The 24,214-nt window shown below is 43.1% G+C and overlaps 2 protein-coding genes across 5 annotated transcripts in view; both read right to left on the minus strand.

The window, feature by feature from the left end:
• The window catches only part of atg7 (ATG7 autophagy related 7 homolog (S. cerevisiae)), a 97,146-nt gene extending 83,087 nt beyond the window's left edge, over window positions 1-14,059 (minus strand). For 2 of the 3 annotated variants that reach the window (XR_011667302.1, XR_011667303.1), the window contains exons 1-11: window positions 13,922-14,053; window positions 12,807-13,011; window positions 12,347-12,401; window positions 11,697-11,814; window positions 11,389-11,466; window positions 11,028-11,144; window positions 9,229-9,375; window positions 8,123-8,211; window positions 5,670-5,797; window positions 2,967-3,057; window positions 2,738-2,882 (exon numbers count right to left, since the gene is read on the minus strand). Coding sequence is in view for 1 of the 3 variants with exons in the window: in XM_071336955.1 (XP_071193056.1) it covers window positions 2,738-2,882; window positions 2,967-3,057; window positions 5,670-5,797; window positions 8,123-8,211; window positions 9,229-9,375; window positions 11,028-11,144; window positions 11,389-11,466; window positions 11,697-11,814; window positions 12,347-12,401; window positions 12,807-12,972 (1,134 nt within the window). In the remaining 2 variants the exon portion in view is untranslated. Of the gene's footprint in view, window positions 1-2,737; window positions 2,883-2,966; window positions 3,058-5,669; window positions 5,798-8,122; window positions 8,212-9,228; window positions 9,376-11,027; window positions 11,145-11,388; window positions 11,467-11,696; window positions 11,815-12,346; window positions 12,402-12,806; window positions 13,012-13,921 lie in introns of all 3 variants that reach the window. The other variant, XM_071336955.1, reaches the window with a different exon arrangement.
• A 1,551-nt stretch (window positions 14,060-15,610) lies between these two features.
• On the minus strand, window positions 15,611-22,766 carry hrh1 (histamine receptor H1). Of its 2 annotated transcripts, XM_071336924.1 has the most exons (4): window positions 22,600-22,738; window positions 18,623-18,778; window positions 17,953-18,047; window positions 15,611-17,593 (listed from the first exon to the last, which is right to left on the minus strand). In XM_071336924.1, the coding sequence occupies exons 2-4, from the start codon at window positions 18,667-18,669 to the stop codon at window positions 16,113-16,115; spliced, it is 1,623 nt and encodes a 540-aa protein (XP_071193025.1). In that variant the 5' UTR covers window positions 18,670-18,778; window positions 22,600-22,738; the 3' UTR covers window positions 15,611-16,112. The 2 variants fall into 2 exon arrangements, with proteins under 2 accessions (XP_071193025.1, XP_071193024.1); XM_071336923.1 differs by lacking the exon at window positions 18,623-18,778 and having other exon boundaries at window positions 22,600-22,766.
• Window positions 22,767-24,214: the final 1,448 nt, after the last annotated feature.

Consider the following 24,214-nt stretch of genomic DNA (forward strand, 5'->3'; position numbering starts at 1 on the left):
AGGCTCTCCAGAGGGTAGTGAGGTCTGCAGAACGCATCACCGGGGGCAAACTACCTGCCCTCCAGGACACCTACACCACCCGATGTCACAGGAAGGCCATAAAGATCATCAAGGACAACAACCACCCAAGCCACTGCCTGTTCACCCCGCTATCATCCAGAAGGCGAGGTCAGTACAGGTGCATCAAAGCAGGGACCGAGAGACTGAAAAACAGCTTCTATCTCAAGGCCATCAGACTGTTAAACAGCCACCACTAACATTTAGCGGCCGCTGCCAACATACTGACTCAACTCCAGCCACTTTAAAAATGGGAATTGATGGAAATTATGTAAAAATGTACCACTAGCCACTTTAAACAATGCCACTTAATATAATGTTTACATACCCTACATTACCCATCTCATATGTATATACTGTACTCTATATCATCTACTGCATCTTGCCATCTTTATGTAATACATGTACCACTAGCCACTTTAAACTATGCCACTTTATGTTTACATACCCTACAGTACTCATCTCATATGTATATACCGTACTCTATACCATCTACTGCATCTTGCCATGCCGTTCTGTACCACCACTCATTCATATATCTTTATGTACATATTCTTTATCCCTTTACACTTGTGTGTGTATAAGGTAGTAGTTGTGGAATTGTAGGTTAGATTACTTGTTGGTTATTACTGCATTGTCGGAACTAGAAGCACAAGCATTTCGCTACACTCGCATTAACATCTGCTAACCATGTGTATGTGACTAATAAAATTTGATTTGATTTGATTTGAAGTTCTTGACATTTTCTGGACTGGCTGTATACCCCCCTACCTTGTCACAGACTCCAACCTCTCCACAATGGCCAAGACCAGAGAGCTGTGTAAGGACATCAGGGATAAAATTGTAGACCTGCACAAGGCTGGGATGGGCTACAGGACAATAGGTAAGCAGCTTGGTGAGAAGGCAACAACTGTTGGCGCAATTATTCGAAAATGGAAGAAGTTCAAGATGGCGGTCAATCACCCTCGGTCTGGGGCTCCATGCAAGATCTCACCTCGTGGGGCATCAATGATCATGAGGAAGGTGAGGGATCAGCCCAGAACTACACGGCAGGAGCTGGTCAATGACCTGAAGAGAGCTGGGACCACAGTCTCAAAGAAAACCATTAGTAACACACTACGCCGTCATGGATTAAAATCCTGCAGCGCACGCAAGGTCCCCCTGCTCAAGCCAGCACATGTCCAGGCCCGTCTGAAGTTTGCCAATGATCATCTGGATGATCCACAGGAGGAATGGGAGGAGGTCATGTGGTGTGATGAGACAAAAATAGAGCTTTTTGGTCTGAACTCCACTTGCCGTGTTTGGAGGAAGAAGAAGGATGAGTACAACCCCAAGAACACCATCCCAACCGTGAAGCATGGAGGTGGAAACATCATTCTTTGGGGATGCTTTTCTGCAAAGGGGACAGGACGACTGCACCGTATTGAGGGGAGGATGGATGGGGCCATGTATCGCGAGATCTTGGCCAACAACCTCCTTCCCTCAGTAAGAGCATTGAAGATGGGTCGTGGCTGGGTCTTCCAGCATGACAACGACCCGAAACACACAGCCAGGGCAACTAAGGAGTGGCTCCGTAAGAAGCATCTCAAGGTCCTGGAGTGGCCTAGCCAGTCTCCAGACCTGAACCCAATAGAAAATCTTTGGAGGGAGCTGAACGTCCGTATAAAAATATAACTTTTTAGATAGATTTTTGCTCACCGTTCTTGTGATCATTTTGACCCCACGGGGTGAGATCTTGCGTGGAGCCCCAGATCGAGGGAGATTATCAGTGGTCTTGTATGTCTTCCATTTCCTAATAATTGCTCCCACAGTTGATTTCTTCAAACCAAGCTGCTTACCTATTGCAGATTCAGTCTTCCCAGCCTGGTGCAGGTCTACAATTTTGTTTCTGGTGTCCTTTGACAGCTCTTTGGTCTTGGCCATAGTGGAGTTTGGAGTGTGACTGTGAGGTTGTGGACAGGTGTCTTTTATACTGATAACAAATTCAAACAGGTGCCATTAATACAGGTAATGAGTGGAGGACAGAGGAGCCTCTTAAAGAAGAAGTTACAGGTCTGTGAGAGCCAGAAATCTTGTTTGTTTCTAGGTGACCAAATACTTATTTTCCACCAAAATTTGCAAATAAATTCATAAAAAAAACCTAAAATGTGATTTTCTGGATTTTTTTTTCTCATTTTGTCTGTCATAGTTGAAGTGTACATATGATGAAAATTACAGGCCTCTCTCATCTTTTTAAGTGGGAGAACTTGCACAATTGGTGGCTGACTAAATACTTTTTTGCCCCACTGTACAGTCTCTCTACATGTTATATATAGTCTCTCTACATGTTATATAGTCTCTCTACATGTACAGTAAGTGTCACTAGAGGAGTGTCTGCTATATGACTGAATGTAAATATATTCTCCATGTTCCCATGACCTTGAAGTGACCATTAGAGTCACTTCAAGCATGTTGAAATGTATTGACATGTTGTATTTGACCTGTTCAGAAGGTTATACAGGATATATTCTTGCTGGTCTATGTTTCCATTATGTAATCTAAACATCGCAGGTCCTCACCATTAGAGTCCTGGCTACGTTGCAGCCCAGTGTACCAGCTCCCAGCAGCAGACACTTAGTAGAAACCCCCTGTTCTCTATTTCATCATCTAATTGAATCATCTCAACATCGCAGGTCCTCACCATTAGAGTCCTGGCTACGTTGCAGCCCAGTGTACCAGCTCCCAGTAGCAGACACTTAGTAGAAGTCACTTTGTCCAGATCCAGAGAAGGCACCAGCCTCCAACGCATCAACTTCAGGTTGAGATCCACTGATGACTCAGCCAGTCTGGTGTGTTAGATAAAGTGCGTTAGATAGACACATATAGAGATAGTCTCATGATGTACCCTTGATTGGCTTGGTTTATTGTACCTCTTTGGGTCCATACATTCACTGAGGTTGACCATCCGGGGTCCCATGGCCCCTTTTGGGTTCTTCTCCCATCCTACATTCTTTGGACACGCTGAGGGAACAGAAAGCAAAGACTGTTGATAATGACATACTATTAATTAGAGTATACTATTGATTAGGAGACTGTTGATAAATGACATAGTCGTGGCCAAAAGTTTTGAGAATGACACAAATATTAATTTTCACAAAGTCTGCTGCCTCAGTTTGTATGATGGCAATTTGCACATACTCCAGAATGTTATGAAGAGTGATCAGATGAATTGCAATTAATTGCAAAGTCCCTCTTTGCCATGAAAATGAACTGAATCCCCCAAAAAACATTTCCACTGCATTTCAGCCCTGTCACAAAAGGACAAGCTGACATCATGTCAGTTATTCTCTCTGTTGACGAGGACAAGGCTGGAGATCACTCTGTCATGCTGATTGAGTTCGAATAACAGACTAGAAGCTTCAAAAGGAGGGTGGTGCTTGGAATCATTGTTCTTCCTCTGTCAACCATGGTTACTTGCATGGAAACACGTGCCGTCATAATTGCTTTGCACAAAAAAGGCTTCACAGGTAAGGATATTACTGCCAGTAAGATTGCACCTAAATCAACCATTTATCGGATCATCAAGAACTTCAAGGAGGTCGTTTCAATTGTTGTGAAGAAGGCTTCAGGGCGCCCAAGAAAGTCCAGCAAGCGCCAGGACCGTCTCCTAAAGTTGATTCAGCTATGGGATCGGGGCACCACCAGTACAGAGCTTGCTCAGGAATGGCAGCAGGCAGGTGTGAGTGCATCTGCACGCACAGTGAGGCAAAGACTTTTGGAGGATGGCCTGGTGTCAAGAAGGGCAGCAAAGAAGCCACTTCTCTGCAGGAAAAACATCAGGGACAGACTGATATTCTGCAAAAGGTACAGGGATTGGACTGCTGAGGACTGGGGTAAAGTAATTTTCCGTAATTTTCCTTTCCGATTGTTTGGGGCATCCGGAAAAAGCTTGTCCGGAGAAGACAAGGTGAGCGCTACCATCAGTCCTGTGTCATGCCAACAGTAAAGCCTCCTGAGACCATTCATGTGTGGGGTTGCTTGTCAGCCAAGGGAGTGGACTCACTCACAATTTTGCCTAAGAACACAGCCATGAATAAAGAATGGTACCAACACAGAGAGCAACTTCTCCCAACCATCCAGGAACAGTTTGGTGACGAACAATGCCTTTTCCAGCATGATGGAGCATCTTGCCATAAGGCAAAAGTGATAACTAAGTGGCTCGGGGAACAAAACATCGATATTTTGCGACCATGGCCAGGAAACTCCCCAGACCTTAATCCCATTGACAATTTGTGGTCAATCCTCAAGAGGCGGGTGGACAAACAAAAACCCAGAAATTCTGACAAACTCCAAGCATTTATTTTGCAAGAATGGGCTGCCATCAGTCAGGATGTGGCCCACAAGTTAATTGACAGCATGCCAGGGCAGATTGCAGAGGTCTTGAAAAAGAAGGGTCAACACTGCAAATATTGACTCTTTGCATCAACTTCATGTAATTGTCAATAAAAGCCTTTGACACTTATGAAATGCTTGTAATTATACTTCCGTATTCCACAGTAACATCTGACAAAAATATCTAGACACTGAAGCAGCAAACTTTGTGAAAATTAATATTTGTGTCATTCAAAACTTTTGGCCACGACTGTACAATTTTCTGTAATGTCCTTCTGTCGAGCAGTGAATTTCAAACACAGATTCAACCACAAAGACCAGGGAGGTTTTCCAATGTCTCGCAAAGAAGGGCGCCTATTGGTTGATTAGTCCCCAAAGAAAGCAGATATTGAATATTCCTTTGGGTGAAGTTATTAAATACACTTTGGCTGGTGTATCAATACACCCAGTCACTACAAAGATACAAGTGTCCTCCCTAACTCAGTTGCCGGAGAGGAAGGAAACCGCTCAGGGGTTTAAAACATGAGGCCAATGGTGACTTTAAAACAGAGTTGAATGGCTGTGATAGGATAAAACTGAGGATGGATCAACAACAGGAATGGAGAAGGCATTGTTCGTCACCAAACTGTAAGACTATATAAAGATGGGAATAGGGCACTGTTTGGGATCTTGAGCCGATCAAACCCCACCAAGGGAGAGGTGGTGGTCTCTGCATTAACATTTAAATCCCTCTCCCCCAGTCACCCTCTCCTCCCTCTGCCTCCCCATCCCTCGCTCTCGTCTCTCTCTGTCTCCCCATCCCTCGCTCTCGTCTCCCTCTCCTCATCCCTCACCTCCCTCTTCTCATCCCTCGCTCTCGTCTCCTTCTGTCTCCCCATCCCTCGCTCTCGTCTCCTTCTGTCTCCCCATCCCTTGCTCTCGTCTCCTTCTGTCTCCCCATCCCTCGCTCTCGTCTCCCCATCCCTCGCTCTCGTCTACCCATCCCTCACTCTCGTCTACCCATCCCTCACTCTCGTCTCCCTTTCCCTCGTCTCCCTTTCCCCATCCCTCGTCTCCCTTTCCCCATCCCTCGGTCTCATCTTGGTCTCCCTTTCCCCATCCCTCGGTCTCATCTCGGTCTCCCCATCCCTCCCATCTCCCCATCCCTCGCTCCTGTCCGCCAGATACAAAGGCCAGGCTTTGTGTGTTTTCTCAGCCCCGTGGCGCCGCAGAGCGGGAAACGGTGGGATGTGTGTGTTTACCTGCATTGACAGACAGCTCAGGGATCGGTAGTTTGACCTGGAACACGATGCTGTGCTGAATGTTCCTGCTACCCTGAAGAGTCCTGTCTCTGAAACACATCACCTCCACCACATCTAGCTGGGAGCCCCTGGTACACACACACACACAGAGAGAGAGAGAAATGCTAACACGTAGATATCTCCGTATCATAGTGTTTACATTAGCTTGACACGCTGAACAGGTCAAAACGCCGTGTAGGAACATACCTCATGACTTCACACACACAGCCAAGCTTTATCTAGCTAATATTAACAATAATAGTTATTTACTGACAGCTTAGTCATGCACAGGAAAGGAAGAGAGAGGTGTAGTGGAATATAAAGGCGGATTGGTGCTCATCCCTTCCTGGTACAAGATCACTCACACTGTGCTTGTCAGTATCACTTTATGTAAGCTAGTGTGGGGATTTACCATTTGCTGGTTATGAGAAACAGCAGATTCCAATTTCAAGACTTTATCTAATATTAGCCACATATAACTGACTATAATAACCTGTTAGTTGTAACTACTGGAATATACAGGGGAGGGATGTGATCTATAATAACCTGTTAGTCAGTTATAACTACTGGAATATACAGGGGAGGGATGAGATCTATAATAACCTGTTAGTTATAACTACTGGAATATACAGGGGAGGGATGTGTTCTATAATAACCTGTTAGTTATAACTACTGGAATATACAGGGGAGGGATGTGATCTATAATAACCTGTTAGTTATAACTACTGGAATATACAGGGGAGGGATGTGTTCTATAATAACCTGTTAGTTATAACTACTAGAATATACAGGGGAGGGATGTGATCTATAATAACCTGTTAGTTATAACTACTGGAATATACAGGGGAGGGATGTGTTCTATAATAACCTGTTAGTCAGTTATAACTACTGGAATATACAGGGGAGGGATGTGATCTATAATAACCTGTTAGTTATAACTACTGGAATATACAGGGGAGGGATGTGTTCTATAATAACCTGTTAGTTATAACTACTGGAATATACAGGGGAGGGATGTCATCTATAATAACCTGTTAGTCAGTTATAACTACTGGAATATACAGGGGAGGGATGTGTTCTATAATAACCTGTTAGTCAGTTATAACTACTGGAATATACAGGGGAGGGATGTGATCTATAATAACCTGTTAGTCAGTTATAACTACTAGAATATACAGGGGAGGGATGTGATCTATAATAACCTGTTAGTTATAACTACTGGAATATACAGGGGAGGGATGTGATCTATAATAACCTGTTAGTTATAACTACTGGAATATACAGGGGAGGGATGTGATCTATAATAACCTGTTAGTCAGTTATAACTACTAGAATATACAGGGGAGGGATGTGATCTATAATAACCTGTTAGTTATAACTACTGGAATATACAGAGGAGGGAAGTGTTCTATAATAACCTGTTAGTCAGTTATAACTACTGGAATATACAGGGGAGGGATGTGATCTATAATAACCTGTTAGTTATACCTACTGGAATATACAGAGGAGGGAAGTGATCTATAATAACCTGTTAGTCAGTTATAACTACTGGAATATACAGGGGAGGGATGTGATCTATAATAACCTGTTAGTTATAACTACTAGAATATACAGGGGAGGGATGTGTTCTATAATAACCTGTTAGTCAGTTATAACTACTGGAATATACAGGGGAGGGATGTGCTCTATAATAACCTGTTAGTCAGTTATAACTACTGGAATATACAGGGGAGGGATGTGTTCTATAATAACCTGTTAGTCAGTTATAACTACTGGAATATACAGGGGAGGGATGTGATCTATAATAACCTGTTAGTTATAACTACTGGAATATACAGGGGAGGGATGTGTTCTATAATAACCTGTTAGTCAGTTATAACTACTGGAATATACAGGGGAGGGATGTGTTCTATAATAACCTGTTAGTTATAACTACTGGAATATACAGGGGAGGGATGTGTTCTATAATAACCTGTTAGTCAGTTATAACTACTGGAATATACAGGGGAGGGATGTGTTCTATAATAACCTGTTAGTTATAACTACTGGAATATACAGGGGAGGGATGTGTTCTATAATAACCTGTTAGTCAGTTATAACTACTGGAATATACAGGGGAGGGATGTGATCTATAATAACCTGTTAGTCAGTTATAACTACTGGAATATACAGGGGAGGGATGTGATCTATAATAACCTGTTAGTTATAACTACTGGAATATACTGGGGAGGGATGTGTTCTATAATAACCTGTTAGTCAGTTATAACTACTGGAATATACAGGGGAGGGATGTGATCTATAATAACCTGTTAGTTATAACTACTAGAATATACTGGGGAGGGAGGTGTACTCATCCCATCCCGGTAGTGTGGGATGTGATCGATGATGTTATGTTTGGGACTTCCGTTATTTACCATTTGCTGGCTAGGAGAAACAGCAGATTCCTCAGAGGCCATCCTGGATGCTGGGGCAGAGTGCAGGGGTCATACACACCCACGGTTACCTGCAATGTTAACAAAGCATATTTGACCTAACCTTTAAACCAGGAAGTCTCATTGAGGCCAAAATACCACTTTTCTAAGGGAGACTTCACACAAGAGGATTGTGGATTGTGCCAAGAAACATCAGTGACTTCATAGAGACCTTACCTGAATGAACCAGGAAGTAAAGTGCAAAAGCAGAACATGTAAAAACTCCCACACGCACAGTGTAATGTTTATTGTGCCATTAAATCTAACCACCAATATAGGACATCCTTATCAGCATATTTATATTCCAGTCTTACTCCACAGTGAGCAAAGAGGAGTATGTACAGGTAAATGCATCAGTAAACGAGGGTTCTGGTACCTCTTATGGTGTTGGGGTGTATTTTCCTGGCATGGATTAGGTCTACTCAACCCCTTAGAGGGCAAGGTAAACTAGCCTGGCTACCCACTAGGTCCACTCAATCCCTTAAAGGGCATGGTAAACTAGCCTGGCTACCCACTCAACCCCTTAGCGGGCAAGGTAAACTAACCTGGCTACCCACTCAACCCCTTAGCGGGCATGGTAAACTAGCCTCGCTACCCACTCAACCCCTTAGCGGGCATGGTAAACTAGCCTGGCTACCCACTCAACCCCTTAGCGGGCATGGTAAACTAGCCTGGCTACCCACTCAACCCCTTAGAGGGTAAGGTAAACTAGCCTGGCTACCCACTCAACCCCTTAGAGGGCATGGTAAACTAGCCTGGCTACCCACTAGGTCTACTCAACCCCTTAGAGGGCATGGTAAACTAGCCTGGCTACCTACTCAACCCCTTAGAGGGCATGGTAAACTAGCCTGGCTACCCACTAGGTCTACTCAACCCCTTAGAGGGCATGGTAAACTAGCCTGGCTACCCACTCAACCCCTTAAAGAGCATGGTAAACTAGCCTTTCTACCCACTCAACCCCTTAAAGGGCATGGTAAACTAGCCTGGCTACCCAACAATATGGGCCATTCTGATCACCATAACTCTTTGTCCCCAACGCCACTACTGACCTTGTTGAGATCAGTGTTGAAGCTGTCCCAGTCTCGTAGCTGGGCCACCTGGACAGCATCCTCTGTGTACTTGATCAGGAAGTAAGGAACAGCTGAGATCCCTGTTTCACTGCACAGACTGTCATAGGCTGCCTGTAAGGCTGAGGTCTGGAGGGAAGAGACAGGGTATAGATCAACACAACCTCAACCTAACATCCTATCATCCTCAACCTAACCTTCAGTTCACCCCATGCTGTCTGTATAGGAGACATCCAGCCCTCAACCTAGGGCTGTGGCGGTCACAAAACTTCATCAGCCGGTGATTGTCAAGCAAATAACTGTCGGGGGAAGACAGACACATCGGGGAGGTAGCTGCGCGCGTCCTTATCCAATTCCGAGGTGCATATTGAAGATATTGGAAGAACTGTCCACATTTACTTTTCATCAGCCAACAAGATGAGTAGGCTTAACGAACAGCAAAAACACTAGTCTGTCAATCTACTATCCCCCATAGTACAACAGCTGACCTATTCTATTCTGTGCGAGAAATACATATTCCAAACATAGTCTGGGACAGTTGTTAGATGCGATAGATCCCAAATTAATACAACCACTAGCATCAAAAAAAACTACGCAATGTGGCTGACACAACAGATCAGAACGTTTAGCTTAAAATGTTAATAAACTATTAGGTTATTTCTTCACATTCTAAGCCCTGCTTAAATTAGGAAAGTTTAGAAATAAATATGTTAGGCCTAGCCTATAGAAAGCTGATGGGGATCCTCCTCTTTTTAATAGAGGCCATCACTCTGTTTTCTCCCTCAATTACATAGCCTATAGAAATGTTGCTCAACATGATCTCATGGGCTCTCATGAAGTGTTTGATTAGATGTTCCATTACATTTACATCGATGTCAGAGTGATTAGAGGGACAATAGAGTGCTGAGTACCAGGCAGTTAGCAAGTTTGGTAGGCTACTAATGACCATCAGCAGCATCAGAGCTTGGAGAAGCCTAGTTATCGTGACTAAAGGGTCACATAGAATTTGACTGCTTTCATGACTCGTGACCGCCGGTGTGGCCGTAATACGGTCACCACAACATCCCTACCTCAACCTAACCTACATTTCACCCCAGACTGTCTGTATAGTCTTTCCTAGGATTGCAAGATTCCTGTAACTTTCCCAAAATGTCCTAGGTTTTCCATAAATTCTGTTTTCCTCCTTATTCCTTCCTATCATTTATAAGTCCGGGGAAGTAAAATAACATGAGCTGACGCACACCCAGAATAATAGTTTGTGTGGAGGTGCTGACTAATGGCGAATAAACTATAAACTATCAAAATAAAGTAGCACACTCCATGTGTAATCTCCTGATGTGAAGGCACAGTGATGCCGAAACGTTGGTAAATACCCATTCAATTGTTGGGAGATTACACACGGAGTGTGCGACTTTCTTTATTTTGAGAGTTTATAGTTCGGGGAAGTAACCAGAATTTTACAACCCTAGTCCCAGTCCTTCCCCACATATGTGACAGTCATGTTGGTAACCTGGTTCACCCCAGACTGACTCTGTATTCCCCTACTATCTGTGTTCTATGTTTGACTTTTACAGTCGTAAAGTTGACTCCCCAGAACATTCCAGATTATTGTGGGTCAGAGGCAGGTGAAAAGCAGAGATCCTGTTCACACACACCCACGCAAACACACATACTCTAGTGATGCTCTGGTTGACTCACACACACCCACAACACAACACTCAGTAACCTACTTTAGTGTGGTCCAATGTACATCCTCTAATCTATGCATAAACTGTGAGTACCTGTTTAGAAGAGAAGACTTGTTCTAACGTAGCCGGCTCCTTGAGGATCTTAATTCCCTCAGAGAAACAGAGAGCTGGGAAACAGAACCAGTAGTAGAAGTGGTACTTCTTCAGGTCCTGGCAGAGAGAGAGAGACAGACCAAGAGAGACAGAAAGAGAGAGCGAGAGAGAGAAAGAAAGAGAGAGACAGACCAAGAGAGACAAAGACAGAAAGAGAGAGAGACAGAAAGAGAGAGAGAGAAAGAGAGAGAGAGACAGAAAGAGAGAGAGAGAGAAAGAACACTTAAATGCAGTGAACAGAACCCATCGTAAAAGTAATGAAACTATATTATAAACTTATACAGAACCATGTTTTACGCACTGCATAAGTCAGCAAAAGGAATTTGCAGAGGAGGGATGGGTCCTTGAGAGCATCACCGGACTGTATGGAATCCCAAATCTGGCAAAGACAAGAAAGGGAACTGAAACATGAGATATTTCCTGACTACATAAGAAGCTAACATATTAAACACAATTACAAGATGGCCTCATGTCGTAAGAATATATGTCAATGGCCTATGCTCCCTGAGGAGCGATGTTTATATATAGATAAGTGGGTCTTACCATAGACAGCTGTAGTGTATTTCTACGTACGTAATATATGTTTACATGTCTATCAATGGGCCTTACCTCCGTGGCCTGTTTTTCCAGTAGTGCTTTTTTGTCTGAGGTCTTGAAGGCCTCCAGTGTGTTGGTGTTGTACAGGGTCCCTGTGACGGGACAGCAGCGGGCTGGGCTGGGGCCATCCCTACACAATGGATCAGGAGCAACATGATGAACACATGTCTATTTCACTTTGTGTATCTCACATTCCATATCCCATTTGTTAGACCTCACTAGAGAGATAGAAGACATACTGTACCAGTCAAAGTCAAGGCTACCCTGGGACGGCAGGGTAGCCTAGTGGTTAGAGAATTGGACTAGTAATCGAAAGGTTGCCAGTTCAAATCCCCGAGCTGACAAGGTACAAATCTGTCGTTCTGCCCCTGAACAAAGGCCGTCATTGAAAATAAGAATTTGTTCTTAACTGACTTTCCTTTTTAAATAAAGGTAAAATAAAAAGTGAGCGATGTCTATAATCTTAGGGGGGAAAAAAACGTTGCCATGTAGACCCGAAAAGGGAATTTCGGGTGTCCCCAATAGGAGAACCCTTTGAAGAACCCCTTTTGGTTCCAGGTAGAACCCTTTCAACAGAGGGTTCTATCTGGAATCAAAAAGGGTTCTCCTATTGGGAGAGCCAAATAACCCTTTTTTCCTATGTGTGTAGCTCTAATACTTACGCCTCAAATGCACTAAACTCCAAAGTCAGGCGAGTAGGGAGGCCGACCGGATCCCCTAGTTCAAAGACAATAGACACAAATCACAGGTATCAAAAACGATACTTTTTGCAAACCCACACAATTGTGTCTCACAAGTAGTCTCCATTTCACTTAGCTATCAACATTGAACATGGCTGAACCAAGGCAAGACAGTCACACAAAGCCAGGTTTGTTAGGCCACTAAAATGTAAATGTATAGGTAGGTAGCCTATAGGTATAAAGTCACCATTGTAGTAGTATGTACCCTTGGATATTATTTTGCAATTCTTTTTTTACTAGTATGAAAATATATAATATTACATAATACTATGTATATCTCTCTCCATTTTACACGTGACAGCTGTCAACATTGAAGAACCGAGTCCAGAGAGAGACAGTCACCCAATTGTCCAGGAATGTTCCTCATTGTTTCATTCCTCACCATTGTAGTAGTAGCCTTTGATATTCTTGGGACTGTCATCCAGACGGTAGTCGTTGAGTTTCTTCTGAGTGAGCTGGTGCCAGAAGCCTGCCTCTAAGGCACTGGAGAAGGGAGCAAACTGCAGCTTCTGATCTGCACTGTCTTTGTCTACGGGCACAGAAGCCATCTCTATCACCGCTCCTGTTCCTTGATGCTCAGATACAATCTATATAAAGACATGAGAGAGGGGGGGGGAATAAGAGGGGGGGGGGAATAAGAGATGAGAGGGGGGGGTCGAGAGATGAGAGGAGAGGGGGGATAAGAGATGAGATGAGGGGGTGGGGGGGAATGAGAGATGAGAGATGATTGGAGAAGAGGAGAAATTAAAATAAGAGGAAAAGGGAGAGAAGAGAGAAGAAAGCAGAGAGAAGTAAAGTTGTTCATGACAGGAAGCAATTTAAGGAACTGATATAGCTACTTTACATGATTTTTAGCACGTTGATTAACATGTCGATTAACAACTGGACTCCATTAAGGGTCATCTCCTACAAAAGTTTCCCAACTATTATTTACTGGAGATGTTGGAGTGTATAGCTAGTTAAACATGTTAATACGGTATTGTTGTGTGACTCTGGGTGTGCTGGCAGAGTGAGAAAAGGAACTTTTCAATAGTGTTGTTAGGGAGTTGTCCCTAGCTAGCTAACTGTCATGTGGCAACACTATTCAATTCACAACTTATACGTCTATTCTACACAGTCAGACACACACACACACACACACACACACACACACACACACACACACACACACACACGAGATCTGGCAGCTTGTATACTCAGCTGCCGGGGAGACAGAAGATATAATACAATCAGATAATTCATGTTTCAATAACATGATTACAGCAGCCAGCTGTGGTTTCCTGCATGGCTAGTCTACATGACAACAGCTAGCTAGCTACCGACAGCACTAGAGCAGTCATGCTGTTCCACGGTGGAGTCGATTACAAGGCTCCTGTCATGCACATAAACACGACAAGTTTAACTGAGCCAAAGGATATGTCACTTAGCTACATACAGCTGTTGAGCACTGAGAGAAGTGCGTTAACATTCTATTTGTTTTACCCGTGATACACTTACCCAAATACACCTCGCTTCCTTATTCAGATCATGTGATCTGTCGTTGCCGCAATGCACTGTGGGTATGTGCACAATGTTGTTGCTAGTTAGCCGTTCGCTAACAGTTGCTACAATTGTCTCTTTCTGTTGATTGGTATGTAGCTAAGTAAATTAGGACTCAATCTTTTACTGGCTACAACTTGTCAGTTTGGGTTGCTTTGTGGGGGGGGACAAAATCGCCGATGCCAACTTGGTAAATCTAACGTTAGCGAACTTAGCTAGCTGTCTGTGCTAAATAGCTAGCTAACTGTAAAATAAATTCCAGTTGTAAGTTATGGCGCAAGTACCATAGAGTAAAAAACGAAAAACCAAAACATGAACATGAAACCGCAAACAATGAGACAAGAAAAAACGGACAGAAACTTGTACGCTCCACTCCTCATCTCGACGTTACTAATTTTCTGCCCGGATGAGCCAATAAAACTATAAATGTATTTTTTTTGCTAGTTAGCAATGATGCCAAGTTAACAACCCAGCTAATTAACTAATTAATGAACAAAAAAAGCCCCAGGAAGTAAGTTGACGGATAGTCCTTCAAACAGGCCAAAAAGAGGGGACATAGTCGCATGTGTCTTCTGTAGAAAAGCATGCTCTAGAAGTCATGTCAAATGAGGATTTTCGTGTTGAGCCACATTCCATGCACTCAACTTCATTGGTTATTTAATTGGTTGAGTTAAACCAACCAGCTAGACTGGTACTACACAGGCAGTTCTTCCATGCAGCACCAACCCAATTTCCCACAGCCCACTTTAGCTTCTAATCATTTCCCAATGATCCTAATCAATATAGTATTGACTTCACTGTAACATGTAAAGATAAACTAGCTATATTCCATTGGGTCCATATACAAAGTAGATGCATGTGTATTTCTGTGTCCAATTTCATGCCACCACTTATGTGCATAGAAGTTAGATGGACAAGCGCCAATGGACATCAGTAGGAGCTCCTGACCTGTCTCTAGCTGAATGTCCCTAACCGTTGTTTACAGTTCTGAACAGTGGATAGGTATAAACAGTGTAGTAGTGGAGCTTCCACCAAATAGCCAACACCTTACAGATCAGCTCACCGTGAAGGGTTAGGCGGTGAATTGGGACAGTTTGTGAGTCATGTGTTTTGGTTCCACTGGGGAGAGGAATAGCTGATTCCAATACACTAGAAAATCGTTGTAAATGTCTGGATGTTTGTCAGTATAGCCTTCGGAGGTAATTCTCTGTAGTCCAGCTATTCACATATTTGGCCATCAGTCTTTTTAATCCCCAATAATGTATTTACCCAGATTATTAAGGCCAAAGTGAAAATAACTATAATTATGGTGGCTTGCATGACCTCAACTCAGGATGTGGCCAACATATTATTTACAGATATTGACATTTTGTCTACATAGAGAGTGAGCTATGAGTAAATGTATTTAGTAAATGTTAAAAAGCTTTTTTTTATAGTAGAATGTAAACATATCATGTTGTCTGTTTACCACAGTGTGAGCTCTGAGTTACAGCAGTAAGGTTTAGTGTACACTAGCGCCCCCTCAAATCAAGACAAACCACTGAAATACTTTGAGATGTATGTCTTTTTGTATAAATATTTTTGGTAAGGGAAGTACAGTATAACAGTTTGCAAAGTTGCATAGGCTACTCATCCATAACAAACCACACCAGTTCAGATACTTTTATTGGAAATTACAGACACGAATTACTAAAATAAATGTTAAAAGTCAGACAAGACTCCATGAAGACTGGAATGCATGGTTGGTTGCGGTTTGAGATAAGACACATTTCCGTTTTCACCAAAAAAATTGACAATTAAGGTTTGAACTTGAACCAGATTGTATTGAAAGCGTCTCTGTGCCGCCTTCTGCAGAGTTATTGAAATTAATAATCAATAAATACAGAAATGCAATGCTTTCTGTTATTTCACAATGACACGTGGCACTTATTGTTGAGTGAGAAGGATGATGTTATGGTTTGGGATTGATACAGAAATATTTAGGCCTACAATAAATAAGCATTATATTTACAAAACGATGCAAAGTTAAAAGGTACCAAATTGAAGTTACTCAAACCATGCAAGCACATCTAAGTTAAAGCAGCATCAAAAAAACATAACTTTAAAGGGCTACCTGCCAATCAAGGCACTGTTCATGAAAACCTTTTCATCACAAATGAATGTGTACAATCTTTTTGAACACCCTTCTGAAATTCTCATTGCAGAGGGGGTATATGATTGGGTTCAAAGTAGAGTTCATATACCCGAGCCATATCGTGAACATATGTAGGTCGTGATGTACACAGGTCTGGCAGAAAGCCATGACCATAAAGACGATGAAGTAGGGGATCCAGCACATCATGAACCCAGCTATAATACAGCCCAGCTGCTTGGCTGCTTTGTGCTCCTTATGGACCTGAAGGCTCTGGATACGCTGCCTGGACTGGGCGCAGAACTTCTGCCAGGTCTGCTTCAGAGTCACAGCGTTGGCTGCAGCGTCCGGGTTGGCACCATCTTCAGGCTCTGAGTCCTCCTGGGGCCATGGTGACGGGGGTGAATTCAGAGACTGGGTGAAATCGTTGTACAACATGGTGGTGTATCTCTGCACGTCAGCTATCTGGGTTATCTCGCAGACGCCAGCCACAGTGTTTAGCGGCACGGCTATGTCGCTCACGGATACGTACAGTTCCTGCGCGTTGTTGTCGTCGGAGTGTGTGAAGCTGAGAGGTACCGTTGACAGGTTCAAAGGGGTCTCTGAGTCTGAATCCTTCTCCTGAAAAGACAAAGAGCTGCTCTTTCTTTTGTCCTTTACAGTCGTCCTCAGATGTTTTGTCATTCTGAGCAGTGAATGACTGGAGTGAGAGTCTTTCCCAGACTTGGGTTCCCTGGATGCGTTGGTCTCAGCTGTATCTGTTGAGTTGTACAGCTGGTCTAAAGTGTACTGATCAAAGTCACAGTCGCTTCCCTTCTTTTCCTCGTTAGAACACTCGCAGGGTCTATTTCCTGTTTGGACTTTGTGTCCTGTACGGTTTCCCGCCATAGAATCTGTAGGATTGATAATCTTTTCCCTCTCTCTGAAGTGCTTCCTCACAGCCATGTAGATGCGCGAGTAGAAACACAGCATCAACAGAGATGGAAGGTGGAAGTTAAACACTGAAGTTAAAACCTTAAACCACGTAACAAACCGGAAATCAGTGTCACACTTATTCTCCATTTCCGGCTTAAGATCGACAGTAGTAAACGACCTCCACCCTAGAATAGGAATAATCCACATCGTAGACAACAGCCAGGCCCCTGAGATCATAACGCTAGCTCTCCTTCTGGTTCGGTACTTCAGGTACCTCAGCGGCTCGTGAACGGACCGATACCGATCCAGACATAGTATAAACAGACTAAAGATGGAGGCTGTGCTGGCTACATAATCCATGATGAGCCAGAACTGACAGACGACCCTCCCCAGCCTCCACTCGTCCTCCAGCAGATATACCAGGTTGAGGGGCATGACGGTGGCCCCGACGATGAGATCCGCCACGGAGAGGCTGACGATGTAGAGGTTGCCCACCGTGTGGAGGGTCCGCTCCTTCTTCACAGCGTAGAGTACCAGGATGTTCATGACAACGGTGAGCAGCGACAGGAAGCCCAGGAAGACACCTAGAGTAGATAGGATAGATTTTATTTTATTTTACCAGGTAGGCTAGTTGAGAACAAGTTCTCATTTACAACTGCGACCTGGCCAAGATAAAGCAAAGCAGTGCGACACAAACAACAACACAGACTTACACATGGAATAAACAAACGTACAGTCAATAACACAATAGGAAAAAGTCTATATACAAATGTGTGCAAATGGCGTGAGGAGGTAAGGCAATAAATAGGCCGTATAGTAGCGAAGTAATTACAATTTAGCAAATTAACACTGGAGGGATAGATGAGCATAGAGATACTTTATTGTCAATTGCTTAGAACCAAATTGTGGCTTTCTCAACACACACACACACACACACACACACCTAGTAGGGTGTTGTGGAAGCTGTTGTGATGCTCGGCGGGTATGGTTGAGTTGGATGGTGACTGTTGGGTCTCATGGTATGGTTCTCTCAAGGTGCTGTTGAAGAAAAGAAAAACACTCCCATTGCTCCAACATTTAATAATACACCAATGGGTTTGACAGCTATGACAACAAACACTGCGGTGTACAAAACATTAAGAACACCTGCTCTTTCCATTACAGACTGACCAGGTCACTTGTTAAATTCACCTCAATTGGTGTAGATGAAGGGGAGGAGACAAGTTAAAGAAGGATTTTTAAGCCTTGAGACAAATGAGACTTGGATTGTGTATGTTTGCCATTCAGAGGGTGAATAGGCAAGACAACATATTTAAGTGCCTTTGAACGGGGTATGGTAGTAGGTGCCAGGCGTACCGGTTTGTGTCAAGAACTGCAACGCTGCTGGGGTTTTTCACGCTCAACGGTTTCCCGTGTGTTTCAAGAATGGCCCACCACCCAAAGGACATCCAGCCAACTTGACAACAGTGGGAGGCATTGCAGTCAACATGGACCAGCATCCCTGTGGAACGCTTGACAACTTGTAGAGTCCATGTAGGGGTGAGAGGTGTCCTTCATGTTTTGTACACTCTGTGTAGAATTTCATTAGACACACAAAGTGGTGGCTGCAGTACCTGTCTGTGGTGAAGACATCAGGTGTAGACTGAATAGAATCCATCATGGTGCTCCTCTCTAGATAACTTCTTTATCTAAGTATACATTTTTGTGAAGAATCGGTGATCTGTAGGATGTGCATATCACCCCTCCTCCTCTTCATCCTCTCTTGATCCCTTCACATGATGTCAGAAGTGTTGGAAACATCAGGAGTAATCACAGCAATCTGTATCCATGTATCCTCCCTGATTCAATACCCCCATCGGCCAGTACTGTATCCTCCCTGATTCAATACCCTCATCAGCCAATACTGTATCCTCCCTGATTCAATACCCCCCATCAGCCAGTACTGTATCCTCCCTGATTCAATACCCTCATCAGCCAATACTGTATCATCCCTGATTCAATACCCCCCATCAGCCAGTACTGTATCCTCCCTGAGTCAATACCCTCATCAGCCAGTACCGTATCCTCCCTGATTCAATACCCTCATCGGCCAGTACTCTATCCTCCCTGATTCAATACCCTCATCGGCCAGTACTGTATCCTCCCTGATTCAATACCCCCATCGGCCAGTACTGTATCCTCCCTGATTCCGAGAATCTTGCAACCAGGATGCAACCCTAGCTCCAACCTGGAAGCAACCAGGATGCAACCCTAGCTCCAACCAGGAAGCAACCCTATCTCCAACCAGGATGCAACCCTAGCTCCAACCAGGAAGCAACCAGGATGCAACCCTAGCTCCAACCAGGAAGCAACCCTAGCTCCAACCAGGAAGCAACCCTATCTCCAACCAGGAAGCAACCCTAGCTCCAACCAGGAAGCAACCCTAGCTCCAACCAGGAAGCAACCCTATCTCCAACCAGGAAGCAACCCTATCTCCAACCAGGAAGCAACCCTAGCTCCAACCAGGAAGCAACCAGGATACAACCCTAGCTCCAACCAGGAAGCAACCAGGATACAACCCTAGCTCCAACCAGTAAGCAACCCTAGCTCCAACCAGGAAGCAACCCTATCTCCAACCAGGAAGCAACCCTAGCTCCAACCAGGATACAACCCTATCTCCAACCAGGATGCAACCCTAGCTCCAACCAGGAAGCAACCAGGATGCAACCCTAGCTCCAACATGACCTCTCACTGAACCCACAACACTTTATTGACCTCATAATAAAGGGTTTGAGTCCTAGTCAGCGCTATCATACTGATACAGAATATGTCCCAAATGGCACCCTATTCCCTTGTGCACTCATTTCGGCCAGGGCCCCTGGTCTAAAGTAGTGCACTATATAGGGAATAGGGTGCCATTTTGGACACAGATATTATCTTTGTGAAATACAGCTGAAAAGCTATGCTGCCAGTGAAGTTTTGTAGAACTGCTGTTCAGACTGTATGAGTACAAAGACAGTAAATCAATTGGTAAAATGCATAAAATGTTGATGACGGTAGTATGATCAGCTAAAGGAAATATACTGTACATTTAACATACATTTTTTGTTGATATTTTTATGTTTACATTTTGAAAGTGCTCATATTTAGACGACCAAAAATGTCCAAATTGTTGTTTCAGTCTGTGGTCGCAGGACCTTTTAAGAACAATTAAGATAAGAGGGTATAGGAGGCTTTTAAAATAACTAAAAAGCTTTTCTGACAATGGTACCAGCTTTTTATTTCTGTCTAGTTCAGTGACTAACAATAAGCATAGACAAAACCTATTAAAGAACACATCAGTTGATCGTTTATTTAACTAGGCAAGTCAGTTAATAAGAACGAATTCGTATTTACAATGACGGCCTACCCCGGCAACGCTGGGCCAACTGTGCGTCGCCCTGCGGGACTCCCAATCACGGGCTGATGTGATTATAGCCTGGATTCGAACCAGGGACTGTAGCAACACCTCTTGCACTGAGATGCAGTGCCTTAGACCGCTGCACTACTCGGGAGCCATTTCACATTTTTGGTATGATGAATCACACGGCAAGCAACTCAAGGTTATACTATCTGATTCATAACCATCTGTTAAGAAAACTATAAGCTACCTGTTTGTGTTGGGAACCTTTTTCACCCGTGTGTGTTTACACAGAGATCCCAACATGTATACATGGAAACCAGCCATTAAGTAAATATTTCGTTTTCGGGGGGGGGTTTTCTAACAAATTGCATCGTCGATACTTTACCAACCTTAACCCAACACCTAGCGACCTCATCAAGAAGTTCGGACCTGGAGTCCAGGTCAGGCTACCCTCCCAAATTTGCTACAATAGTTGGTGGTTTTCTGACCAAAAGAGCACAACAACATTCAACAGTCTGTTGCTCAGTAGCCTAATTATTCAGAGGCAATTACCCAGATAGCACATTTGGGTCCTTGGAACTTGTGGGAACGTACGTTTTTGGCTTCCCATTGGTTCTGGGAACAAAGCATACGTTTCCTGACCAGTAAAATTGAATGTTTTTTTAAAAATGTTCTGAGAATGGAAGTGAACATTTTGCCTGTTATGGGAACAATAATTTAAGTTGCAGGGGGGTTCTGAGAATATTTCACTATGGTTCCAGGGGAGTTCTGAGAACGTTTTAATATGGTTCCAGGGAGGTTCTGAGAACGTTTTACTATGGTTCCAGGGAGGTTCTGAGAACATTTTAATATGGTTCCAGGTAGGTTCTCAGAACGGTTTACTATGGTTCCAGGGAGGTTCTGAGAACATTTTACTATGGTTCCAGGGGGGTTCTGAGAACATTTTACTATGGTTCCAGGGCGGTTCTGAAAACGTTTTACTATGGTTCCCTGAAAGTTTTCCTGGAGGTTTTATTAACATTCTGATAACAGAAACAAGGTTTTTGAATAACTTCCTTAAAAAACTTTCACTGAATGTTTCAATAAGGATTTGAATATCACTGCTAGGTTAGGTGAAAGATAGGACACATAGAAATATATGTGTTTTGTCATTAATCATACGTACACATTTATTTTTTGTTGTGGCACAGCGTCAGTGAGATTTAAACCTATGATCTTCGATTCTCTAGCCATGGAATTAGTCCACTGCGCCACTAGGATGGAGCTAGAATGACATGTATCTTTTGTTTTTGTTTTACAAAGCTGTTAATTTTAGTCTATTCAAACGGACACCATTTTAACAGAAACAACCACTCAATAAGATTGAGATCAGGTGTGGGCAATTAGTGGTTGTGGCCAACACTCCTGAACACAGATGAGACCGGAATGTGTGTATTTCAATAACACTCTTAAAAACGTTTTTTTTTAAAAACATTACTAACGTTTTCTGAACGTACTGAGAACATTATTTTAAATAGAACCACGAGGGAACCTGGTAGAATCATTATGCCAAAGTATTGGAATTCCCACAGGAGAACGTTGTTTCTTAACGTTCTCTGAACGTTTTGAGAACAATCCCAATGTCAAACCAGTTGGAGAACATTCCTAGAACTATGAACACATTTTTTGGAAAACTTAACCCTGTTTGAACTTATGGGAAACGTTCTGTTAGAGTAATGAAATGCCAAGAAAGTAACGTTATTTTGTAAAGTTCCTTAAATGTACCAAAGCCAAGCAACTATTCTGCACCATTTCCAGAACGTTGTGGGAAGGTTGTATGCAAAATAACCATATGAAAACCACACTCTCACCATGCTCTAAGAACCATATTGTTCTCAGAATGTGTGTTAGCTGGGTATAATATGATTTTAAAAAACCATGAAATTAAAGGTATTCGATCATGCTTATGATAGTAGCCTATTTCCTAAGCAATTACATGTTGTGAATTTTCATTATTTATTACCAGGAATCCCAAACTGTTCAAATACCACCTGTGGAATACACAAAAGAGCAGCATGATCCACTGACAGGTATCGCAAACTTTTAACTTTTTCTTTCATTTTGTATTACTTACATTGTTGTAGTCTTGTTTTATGTTAAATTGGCATACATTATGAGGGTATTGAATAAAAAAAAAACATGTAAGTGTTTAAATAATGTTTTACTCACCTCAAAGTTGAAAAATCTAGAATTAAATTTGAAACCTTTTGATTTGTAAAATATGGCGGTTGACTCGTTTTCCCAGCAGCAGCAGGCAGTGTGTGTGAGAACATCGCGCGTTGCGGACGGACGCACGCAGTCACCCACCCACCTTCTTTATCTCGACTCAGAGAGCAGGGCGCATTCAAGGTCTACACTCTACTTACGTTTTATTAGATTATTGCTGTTGGTTTAGCAGGACCAGAGCTATAGTCTACTGTTGGTTTAGCAGGACCAGAGCTATAGTCTACTGTTGGTTTAGCAGGACCAGAGCTATAGTCTACTGTTGGTTTAGCAGGACCAGAGCTATAGCCTACTGTTGGTTTAGCAGGACCAGAGCTATAGTCTACTGTTGGTTTAGCAGGACCAGAGCTATAGTCTACTGTTGGTTTAGCAGGACCAGAGCTATAGTCTACTGTTGGTTTAGCAGGACCAGAGCTATAGTCTACTGTTGGTTTAGCAGGACCAGAGCTATAGTCTACTGTTGGTTTAGCAGGACCATATGTTTCTCAACTGCTTTCCACCTTGTGTCAATAACTAGCAGATGCTCTTATCCAGAGAGACTTACATTCATCTACAGATAGCTAGGTGGGACAACCACATATCACAGTCATAGTCAGTACATTCATCTTCAGATAGCTGGGTGGGACAACCACATATCACAGTCATAGTCAGTACATTCATCTTCAGATAGCTAGGTGAGACAACCACATATCACAGTCATAGCCAGTACATTCATCTTCAGATAGCTAGGTGAGACAACCACATATCACAGTCATAGTCAGTACATTCATCTTCAGATAGCTAGGTGAGACAACCACATATCACAGTCATAGTCAGTACATTCATCTTCAGATAGCTAGGTGGGACAACCACATATCACAGTCATAGTCAGTACATTCATCTTCAGATAGCTAGGTGGGACAACCACATATCACAGTCATAGTCAGTACATTCATCTTCAGATAGCTAGGTGGGACAACCAGTCATAGTCAGTACATCCATCTTCAGATAGCTAGGTGGGACAACCACATATCACAGTCATAGTCAGTACATTCATCTTCAGATAGCTAGGTGGGACAACCACATATCACAGTCATAGTCAGTACATTCATCTTCAGATAGCTAGGTGAGACAACCACATATCACAGTCATAGTCAGTACATTCTTCTTCAGATAGCTAGGTGAGACAACCACATATCACAGTCATAGTCAGTACATTCATCTTCCGATAGCTGGGTGGGACAACCACATATCACAGTCATAGTCAGTACATTCATCTTCAGATAGCTAGGTGGGACAACCAGTCATAGTCAGTACATCCATCTTCAGATAGCTAGGTGGGACAACCACATATCACAGTCATAGTCAGTACATTCATCTTCAGATAGCTAGGTGGGACAACCAGTCATAGTCAGTACATTCATCTTCAGATAGCTAGGTGAGACAACCACATATCACAGTCATAGTCAGTACATTCATCTTCAGATAGCTAGGTGGGACAACCACATATCACATATCATAGTCAGTACATTCATCTCCAGATAGCTAGGTGGGACAACCACATATCACAGTCATAGTCAGT

Source organism: Salvelinus alpinus, chromosome 12 (assembly GCF_045679555.1).
Source record: "Salvelinus alpinus chromosome 12, SLU_Salpinus.1, whole genome shotgun sequence".
NCBI classification, from domain to species: Eukaryota; Metazoa; Chordata; class Actinopteri; order Salmoniformes; family Salmonidae; genus Salvelinus; species Salvelinus alpinus.